Raw genomic sequence first — 10,823 nt, 5'->3', positions numbered from 1 at the left:
TCTTCCTCACACACACACACATACACACAAAATTTCTAGTTTGAGCGTATGTTTTAGAATGAACACAATGCGCTAGTACTATGCCGTGTGTACAGTTTAAAATTGCACACTCAAAAATATTGCAATCAAAAAGTGTGCAAAATCCAAGATTTTGGAGACCACTGCTATGAAGAATAGAGTGAGAAGACTACAGAGCAATTCAGAGTAGAATGGCATTAGCATTTGGAGTGAAGAGCACAAAGAGGCCCTAGCAGCACGAAGCTGGGCAGCTAGAAGACAAGCCTGCAACTGAGAGTGGATGAGCCTGCCCAAGTTTGATTTTATTGCCCATGGTCACACAAGTTGTTGCTGCAGAGCCCGGAGCAGAGGCAAGTCCTACCCAGGCTAGCTCTTGTTCCCCTGTCCACACTGCCCCAAAGGGCAATTGGACTGCAGCCCGGGCTTCAGGCCAAGAAGGCAGATCTTTAAGCAACCTCACTCACTGAGAGAGTATCCTGAAACTTCATTGCACACTGGTGAAAGTAACGATTTTCAGTGTTTTCTGTTTTTATTTAATAACGATGTTAATATCTTGCATTATCATGGCTTTTTATCTCATTCAAATCCAATTTTTTTCGTCCTAAAAAAAAGATTAATTCAGGCAAACTGGATGTTTTTCCTAATACAGACATAACATATACACATATATATATGTGTGTGTGTATTGGCCTCTGTAGAATGGGTTAACACATAGGGACCAACTTTTTAGGAAGTAGGCACAGGTAGACCAAAAAATGTAATTTTCTGGCGTCATGTTTTGGCTAAAGATACTTATCTGTAGCAGAAAATTCAGGTGAAGAACCTGCCCTTTAATATGCATAGAAGAGTTCTTATTCATTGAACAAATCATTTAAACAACTTTCAACAATTTAACAAAGTCATGAGTGGACTCACAGCAGCTGTCTGGTTTTTTTTATTGAACAATCATAAACTTGTCCTTTTAAAACAAATCCTAACAGCTTATTCAGCTTACATTCAAAGACCCTCCCACACACACATTCACAACTCTGTTGGCAAAACTTTGAGAATAAAATATAGGTAAATAGTGAAATAATTCTTAAATAATTCTTCACCCCAAATAAAATACTTCTGTAAATATTTCCTAACAAAATCTAGTAAAACAATCTTGTTTATGCTAAGATCCTCCCAAGTGTACTCATCATTCCACTTATAAACCAAGTTTAAAGGGAAAAAATATGAAAATGAACTACATTTTAAAGCTGATGTTTCCTGGTGAAAATTGACTCTTTTCCAAACCTCCTAAAAAGCATTTTCTACTTTAAATTTAAAACTCATCCAAGTCACTGCACTTACTTTTAAGTAAATTCCCTCTCTTGCTCATTTTTTGACATTTTATAAATCCATAGTGACTAAATTTTTCTAAGTTTCTCTTATGTTAATTACTGTTAATATTACTATAATTATTAATGATAAATTTACCATGCCTTGGATGTTTTCAAACCTTATAGAGTTACACTTGTATTCTAATCATTTTAGACAAACAATATTATGTTCATTTTCTCAAGAGGGTGATAAATACGGGTATGGAGGATGACTCGTACTAACATAATTGTTTACAAAAATATATAAATATTTACCTTCAAACCTCCTCCAGTGGGCAAAATACTTCCTAGCTCTCTCTCTGAGGTGGCGTTCTTTAAAGCCATTTATCGAAGCGTATGCTTGCCCTCTGCTCCAGAACCATCCTTCAGAGATGGTAACCTGGGAACCACATCAGCAGCCCTTTGAAACCTGCCTCAATTCAAGGCTGCTACTCAAACTCCCACAAGCTTCAAACATCCCACTTCTTTCAGGGATTGTTTTGTTTTAACTTTTCCCAAAGTGAAAAAAAAGAGCACAATTAAATTCTGTTAAAGCTACCACAAGGAAGACCTAAATATCACACTCTCCCACCCCACCCCCACCTTCTCTTGCTCCTAACTCTTCCTCCATGTGGTATCCCGATATTGACAGTCATCCAAGTCGAAGAACTGGGCACTCACTGTGGTCTTCAGCTTTGGCTAGCTTTCCCTTTGGCTCACCTGTCTCCAGGTCAAGATTGTCTAAATTGCATTTCGAGTTCTTCAGTATTGCTATAAACACATATTTAACAAATCTCTATGCATTCAAATATTTAACAAATATCTAAAAGTGTTCAGTCATATGCATTTTATGGATTGTTAGTAGCCTACTTTTTTGTTTTCTGGACCCACCCTGAATCACACTTGGTCTCCAAAAATTACATGTCCATATGCTATAATCTAGACAATTCCTAAAATGTCGGCTGTGTGTTGAATGAACATTAAAATAGAGTCTTCTCTTGGACATCCCACCCAGGATCAGCGGGGATTTAACCATTTCATTACAGGAGCCCGGGCAGCATTCTCTTTCACGAGTTCTTCTCTCACAGCATTGCCGTCTCCAGATGCCATGTCATGCTCTGAAATGAGAAGGGATACAAATCATGTCCTAACGTTTATAACTCCACGATCAAGTACAGTTTTGTCTTATTTTTGTATTACAATGGATTTACAATGAAATCTTTAATAGATGTAAAGAGCCTGTGCTTACCCACTCTCTATCAATTAGCACCTCCCATCAAAGATAGGACCTTCTTGAATTATTTCTCTTCATACATCTCTCATCACCTGACATTATCTTACACATGCATTTGTCTTTTTTTTCTGTCTTATCTCACTCCACCACTAGAATATCAGCTCCATGAAGGCAGGGGCTTTGTTTCGTTCACTGTTACAACAGCGCCAGAAACATGGTAGGCACGTAATAAATACTTATGGAAAGAGCCAATGCTGCTGGAACAGATCTCTAAGTAAGATTTTTATACCATGTAGTATGGAAAAGAGGTTAGCTTATTGGTGTGGCTCCAGAAGGCAGAAGGCAGACCAAAGGGCAGAAAGATTATTCTTGCTCCACATAAGAGAAGAGTTTGCAAGACTTAGAATTTTTTAAAATGAAATTTTTCTGCTTCTCAAAGTAGTGAGGTGTGTTCGCTTCTGCAGTGCACATCCTGAAATGGAATGCTATAGGAAGATTAACACAGCCCAGCAGATGAATGCCTGGAAATTCATGAAACATTCCAGATTTTACCACACCTTTCCCAAAAAAAAGTTGTTTGTGAATTCCAAGTCTTGGAAAGTGTGGAAGTTCACTACAAAAAAAAAAAAAAAGAACAACAGATGAAGACAGGAAGGCGACTTGCCAAGAGTATTGTAGTCAACAGGTAGACAGAGAAGACAACCTCATGCAACCAGGGCATGAAAGGGACCTCCGGAAGTCCCTATGCTGTTGAACCATGGCGCCATTTCCAAAGGGTGGGCCAAAACAAGTTTGTGCAAAGGTGATATGAAGCCCAGGGCAGGACTGAGGCCCCAAGCCCCCTCTTGTAAACTGTCAGGCCTGAAGCCCAGGAGGGCCCATGTAGACAACACACAACTGTCTGGAAGAGATCCAGGGCAGCCTCTCCACAAGGTCTTTAGGATGCTCTGCTCTCCATCCTGAACCTAGCTAAGATTACCAAGATTACACTCATAATCGTCTTTTGTTGCTCCTTTAGCCAAGGAAAGAAAATGCTTTTTCCGTAAATTTCTAATAAGGATCTTGATACCTCATTTGGATATAGAAATATTTTCTGTGTGACCTATAACATAGCAAAGTATCTGTTTTCAAGGCATCCCTATAGTAGTCAAGATATTTGCAGAACCTGCAAGCAAATGAGAAAGGGGGCCAGGCCTGAGGGAAAGAGACTGCACACTGGTCCAGGGGAGAAGGGACCCGCTGCTGTGTGTGCAGCAAGACGGACGGAGGTGAGACGCCGAGGGTTCTGTCATTGAGGATTATTCCAAAGGAGCGTTCACGGCCTCCCAGATATTCAGGCCACACACGAACAAAGATTCACAAGGGATTCAGTTCTCTCTCGGTGGAAAAGGTTTAGGTGTAACCTTAAAGAAGTGAAGGGGAATGTGCAAGCTGTTCCTTCAAAGCTCTTTTCAGCCTGCGGTTTTAAGAAAGCAAAGTAAGACAAAAGAAGTGGCAAGAGTTTGAGGCAGCTAGCTGAGACAATAGGTTTCAAATCTATACAAAAAGCGATCAAATCATTCAAAACAGTTTTAGGTCTCAAAAAGTACATTGGGGGGCCGGCTCAGTGGCTCAGCAGTTAAGTGCTCATGTTCCACTCTGGCGGCCCGGGATTCACCAGTTCGGATCCCCAGGTGCAGACATGGCACCATTTGGCAAGCCATGCTGTGGCAGGCATCCCACATATAAAGTGGAGGAAGATGGACATGGATGTCAGCTCAGGGCCAGTCTTCCTCAGCAAAAAGAGGAGGATTGACAGCAATTAGCTCAGGGCTAATCTTCCTCAAAAAAAAAAAGGTATATTGGTGGTGCCAGGGGATGGAGGGGTGAGTAATGGGGGTAACTGCTTAATGGGTACAGAGGTTTTCTTTTGGGCTAGTGAAAACGTTCTGGAACTAGATAGAGGTTGTAGCTACATAACATTGTGAATGTATTAACTGCCACTGAATTGTTTACTTTAAAATGGCTAATTTTATGTGATGTGAATATCACCTCAATAAAAAAGTTTTTTTCAGGACTTAAACCTCAATCTTCTTCCATTTTTCTTTTCAAGGACTATAAAGACAAGTCACAAGTATTTAAAATGTTAATAACAATCTCAAGTTCCAGATCAAATATTCACAAAGATATTCACCTAATAGGTTAAAAAAAGAGAGAGGTTTCCATTTTAAATTAATGCTTCGTGGTATAGCCACACTTAAAAATAATAATTCACTTAAAAGTGCAGTATTTCCCCCTTTATCTTAATGTACTTATTTGTACCCATGTGTAAGAAGCAGGTAAAGCTGGGAAATAAGCACATTTGCCAAATATTTCAAATTGTAATTAATTTGAAGAGCAAAGAACCGGAAACAAAAACTAAATAAAATGGGTTTGGATTGCCAACTATTTATATTTAAGGGAGAAAAGTGTATGATTTGTTAATACCAGTAGTTGCTGTGGCTACATGTTGTCTTAAATGAGCTACTTTCAGTTTAATGAAGCTTTACTATACTGGCCATTTATCCAAAAAGATAGCCAAATAGATGCATAGCACCATCTCATAGGCTGTATTCCCCATATACTAACAACTGTGTAGAAAGCACGCGAGCACTAACAAGCAGCATGTGACTATTACTACAATTTTACTCAAAATTCCCAAATTTCAATCACAGATACGAGTTCTTATCCTTTCCAAAATCCATAAAAATACATGCTTGGAATTATTCCATTTAAATACTTCCACTTGGTTAAAAATAAATGTTCTATATTTTCTATCTTGGCTCTTAAACCTTATCCAGTAAATTCTGCAGAGTGCTTTTTCTATGTGAAGTTGGGAAAGAAGTAGTTTTGTCTAGTTACGTATATAAAACAGATCCCTAAAGAATTTAAAGAACTTTGTATATCTTGGTTATTTTTTTATTACAGGTTTTTTGGTAATCAATCATATTTGTCCTCCGTATAAACTGGTAACTTTATGAGAAATTATATCATCTTCAAGATTACTAACGAGATCTTTTTAAAAAACAGCTACAGCAACCAACTCAACAACCACTCACCTCTCCCCTGACTAAAATAGAGGAAACAAAATCATTCAAATCAACATCTTATTCCACTCATCAGTATTTTTTAAGTCATTCAAACTGAAAATGAAACTATTGTTCCAATGTCTATGCTGGAATCAATTCTTACCTGTGTGAGAAACAAATCTCCTGTTGGACGACTTGGCTACGGAAAATTGGAAGAAGGGAAATTTCAGACATCTGCCGGTCACCCTGTCGCATATGCCTGACTGACAGTTGCAGGTCTCTTTGCATTCCATCCCGAAGGTGCCGTAGGGGCAGTCTGAGGACAAAGGGAAGGTTTAGAGGGAGCTGCTGGTTGTGCATAAGCCTCCATCCTTATAGCCTCAGGGTTTGAACAAACCTCATGAATCTTTACTGTTAGATAAAACCCAATTCTCAAAAAACCCCAGGCTTTAAAAGTTGAAACTTTAATTCGCAAATGTGAAATCCCACACAAAGACCAGAAAATAGGCACCTCAGTTGTAGCGCCCCACCGTGAAGTTTAGTTGACGGCATAACCAATATCCTTGAATGTATCTTAATTCTGTTTACTCTGCTGAGAGAGCAACAGACCAATTCTCATAGCTTATCTCTGTGACAGCTCAGTGAAGGTGGGCAATTGAACAGACGCAGGCATCAGCTCCTCAAAGAGTTTAAAAGATATGATGCTGTGTTTTAATCCCTTGCAGTATTCACAAGACAATTTACTGCTTTAAATGTATAGAAAGAGCTTCAAATTAAGCAGGAGCTAAGAGGGCTGTCATCTCAGCTCTCCATGAAGCAAGCAATCAATCTTCAATCTGCTCCATCACTTATCAACTTCCTTATCTGTCAAAATGGCAGCACAATTTACCTAACTTCCCCAGATGTTAGGAGGATTCGCTGGTTAAACCCCCTGGAAAGCTAAGATGCAACATGCTAAATGAACAAGAAAGTTGAGAATTTATTTGTATACCTACCCAAATCTGGAAGCTTTTAGAGCTTCAATGTTTTCATACTTAGACTAAAACATACTATATTGAGAAAAAGAAGATAAACTTATTTATCAAAAATGCATGGTTTTTATGACATAAACAGCATCTCAATAGACTAGACAGTCTTGAACAGGCAAGCAGACTAGATGTAGAATATTTATTGTCTCGGCATGAGAATGTTCTTGTAAATGTACAAGCACACACGGGTAAAGAAACAAGTTGTGAGGCGTCAGAACCTTCACAAATCTGGTATTTCACAGAACGATCAAGATAGACATGAATGAAATCTATTTCTAAATGAGGTTTAGGATTGCTTTTTTCGGCATCCTTCAGATTGCAGAAGAGTCTGGTTTTAAACACTGACCTCTCTGCTGGGAGAACAGTCCTTGAAAGGGATCCTGGAAAAGCCTCTTGCACAAGGGCACACAAGACAGGGATTTGACTGTGTCTCCAGTGATATTGAAAACTAAATCTTAGTCAAAATCTCAGTTCTACTTCTATTGTCTCCCCATGTATTGAATAGTGCTGGGCAGATGGTAGGTGTTCAATAAACATGTGTTGGCTGGCTGATATCTGGCAACACAACGCCGAACATCTGAATATTTAGAAAACATCTGGATACGCAGCTAGAGTATACAGTTTTCATAGGAACGTTCTGTAAAAAAGCTGAAGGAGGGAGTTCGCCTATAGCAAAATATAATGTCTCTATCTAGTGTTTCTGAGGTTCACACAGGCTCTCTATTCCCAGCAGAGAGAAGAATGTTCGAAACTGAAATTGCTTGCAATCTTAAGGATGCCAAAAAGAGCAATCCTAGATATCTTTTTAAAATATATCTCATTGACAGCTACCTCAATCATTCAGTAGAATACTAGAGTACTAAAGACTTCGCAAGCCTTACATTTTGTTTCTTTACCCATGTGTGACTGTGCACTTACAATCACATTTACAGAGGAGATTGTTATGCCAAGAGAAAAAGCAATCCACTGCATATACTTGCTATATCATAAGAATGATTGTGTTAACCACTTCCTCCCTAATTTCCTTATGTGAAGTACTGTTTTCTTGGCTGATAAGCCCTGTAATTTACAGAAAATACAGATCCTATTCAGCTGAAAGAAATACATGTGAATGTTCACCAAAGAAAATATTTGCTCAATATTCTACCTTTTATTGGCTATAAACAAAAATAAACTAAGCAAAAAGTAAAATTCTCCAAATAGTTCAAGTATTTATTTCCTAACCTTTAGTTTGTTTTATGGATTAAAATGTGATTAATTTATAAAATATTTGTCTAAAAGGTAGGAGAATTAACGACATTAGCTCAATACTGGATGATTATCATTCATAAAAGCATACAATTGTATTAAATACATAAAATATAAGAATTATTTTAAAATTTCCCAGTCCCTTTAATAAAAAGGTTCTTTGTGTTGTAAAACTGACAAATAGGGCTATATCATATGTGTTGCATCTTAATAATAGCTCTTAATGATGAGATCATGAGGTATCCATATAGAGAGTATTTTAAAATCGCCATTCTTTTGATCCTAAACATTTTAATCATTTTAAACTATAGTCACTAAGTTTAAAATAAATTCTATAAATGCTTACCTACATTGTTTAGCTATAATTTCAACCTAATGAAGTTTTTAAGTCTGTAAGACTGCCAACCTCATTCTGTATAGACTTCCAATTTTTATTCCTCTTTACTGTTATTTTGTTTGTCTTACACCATCTGCTATTTTTCTAGATGACCAGAAACCTTTATAAAGTGGAATGAAGTTTGTTTCATACCTCAGGGAAACCTCTTGCAAGAATGACAGTCATTTTGTTAGATGACTTAAGCCCACCCTATTTCACAAAGTGCATTAGCGTTCATCAGAAATATTCGATCTTGAGAGATGCCCTCTGGTCTGTGGACCCTTTCAAGATCAAAGAATCACTAAACCCTGTGGCTAGATACCCCTCCAAGAGGTTATCTAGTGCAGACCTCTGTAATCACTGCCTTGCAGAAGAGAGCATCTAAACCATCCACAACAGATTACCTGTCAAGTTTCTAAAGTTTTCTAGAAAAGGAGGCAAAACAATCTTCCATTGCAACTTTTTTCTTAAATCTCTTAAACTTGAGTGAAACACTGCATTTCCTTCTGTGCTTTCCTGCACACTGGGTTCAGTTGCTATTTGCAGTTATCCCTCTCTCTCCCTATGACACCTGTGTGGGGGCTTGTCCCTAACCCACCTGCATGTTCCCTCTTCCTCATGAGGAGGAAAGGCTCGTCACTTCCCACCCTGGCTGAAAGCCCTCAGTGTGCCCTGGGTGGGGAAAAGCAAGGGGGTCACTCGTTACCTTTGCAGATACCAAACTCGTCACCAAAATCATCCTCCTCACTGTAAAACTGACACCTCAGCCCCGGGCCACACTTCACGCCATCCATGCCCGAGACTGTTCGGTAGCAAGTTTCTCCCAGCCCCGCGGCGCACACCCGGCAGCAGCCACAGTCGTCGAGCACTGTCCTCTTACAGCGCAGGCTGCTTTTGCACACGTTACTGTCACAGCGTTCAGGGCAATCCACCGCATACTTGGTACTCCAGGCCGTCGCCAGGTGCGCAGGTACAAGGAGTGTGGTCAGCAGCAACAGGCTCTTCATGTTTCCCCGTGGGCTCGGGCTTGGGCTCAGCTTCCAGTGGCGTGGTCTTTGCTGGCAGGAAGCAGCCGTCCAAAGTGGTAGCTGAGCCCCTGCCTACACGTTTATGAGTTTTATAGTACACTGGGTTGCCCGCATGCTTCCCCGTCATCAATTTCCTCAACCCAGCAGCAGCGCTGTCCTCCTGCCAGGCTCTCTTGTTTTAGTTTATGAAATCCAGGATGAAGGCTGGATTAACACGCTGCTGCCATCCAGGAATTGAAAAGCCCAAGCTGATGTCATCTGTTATGTTTAGATGGTTGTTTTGCATGAGGACTAAAAAACTCGCTCACATCCGTCTCAAGGGCTCAAGGACATCTGTGAAGGGAGAATAAAGAAGATTGCATACCTCCTTCAGGACAGGAATTGTTCTGACACTGGCATATCACTTGGGGTGTCGCTTTGTCTCAGAGCCTCTGCAGTCCGGAGGAAAATGATATCAACATGAATCATCAGGACCGAAGAAGCTTCTTTAAAAAAATAAATAAACATTTGGTATTTCCCCTCAATAAATAGCTATGAGATCATTTGAAAGAAGAAAGGGTTATATTGTGCCTTTTCAATACTTAGAAGAAAGAAAATATTTTGAAAGGGATTTTTTTAAAGATCCTCTCTTCCTTCCTCCCATCCATCTCCTCAAATGTTATTTCTAAAATAATTCACATCACATATATCTAAGTTTATCGTGGCTGTAGCTGTATTTCTAGTAAGAGTGGAACTGCCACTGAGAATTTCCTTTAAAATCAATACAAAACCCACAAAAGAGGTAAGACGTTGCTGGCACTGTTTCTGGGTTACTCAGTTCTGGAAAAACTTATCAGTTGGACTTCTGCTGACCAAAAACTCCCTGGAGAGGAGGCTCATCCATCACCGAGTCTGCTTGTCCAATGATTGAGCCCATTCAGAGCCCTTCCCCTCACCTCCTGGCATCTATCAGAGGCCTCACTAAAAACCGCCAAACAAGGCAGGCAGCCCAAGGAAACAAATGAGCCAGCAGGGAAATCAGAACGTGGCCCATAGAGGCAAGTCACAGAGCAGGGAAAACATTACCCGTCAAGAAACAAGGTCTTCATGCTATAGAGGGTCACAGGGCCTAGGTCCCACTGGGGAAGACAGAGCAGCCCTCTAAAAATATTAGCTGGACCAGGGCCTTGTTAAGCAAGGTTAGTGGTGCAGAAAGAGCAAGGTGAAAGAGGAGAGAGGAGAATTCTTACAGCAGCCACAGGTTGGATTCCAAGCCCCCCGACCCACTTGTCAAAATAGATATAAACCCACTGTTATCTAATAAATTCACATCCCAATAAAGTTCAGAACTCTTGATCTGTTGCAAATTAGTGATGGGCAAACGCCAGGACCTCTCAGCCTCAGCCTCCTCTTCTGAGAAGTGATGATGTAGGCTAGTTTATCCCTAAAATTCCTGTCCCTTCTAGAAGACGAGGCAGAGGCCATGGGATGTGACTTGATGATTAGCCTTCAAAAGTGCAAT

At 39.8% G+C, this 10,823-nt stretch overlaps 1 protein-coding gene across 1 annotated transcript; it reads right to left on the bottom strand.

Moving 5' to 3' along the window:
• Positions 1-542: 542 nt before the first annotated feature.
• ESM1 (endothelial cell specific molecule 1) lies at positions 543-9,691 on the bottom strand. Its single transcript, XM_044771558.2, has 3 exons — positions 9,001-9,691; positions 5,806-5,958; positions 543-2,479 (listed from the first exon to the last, which is right to left on the bottom strand). The coding sequence occupies exons 1-3, from the start codon at positions 9,299-9,301 to the stop codon at positions 2,379-2,381; spliced, it is 555 nt and encodes a 184-aa protein (XP_044627493.2). The 5' UTR covers positions 9,302-9,691; the 3' UTR covers positions 543-2,378.
• Between the last annotated feature and the right edge of the window lie 1,132 nt (positions 9,692-10,823).

This window comes from Equus asinus, chromosome 10 (assembly GCF_041296235.1).
Source record: "Equus asinus isolate D_3611 breed Donkey chromosome 10, EquAss-T2T_v2, whole genome shotgun sequence".
NCBI classification, from domain to species: Eukaryota; Metazoa; Chordata; class Mammalia; order Perissodactyla; family Equidae; genus Equus; species Equus asinus.
This window is presented reverse-complemented; position numbering and strand designations above follow the sequence as displayed.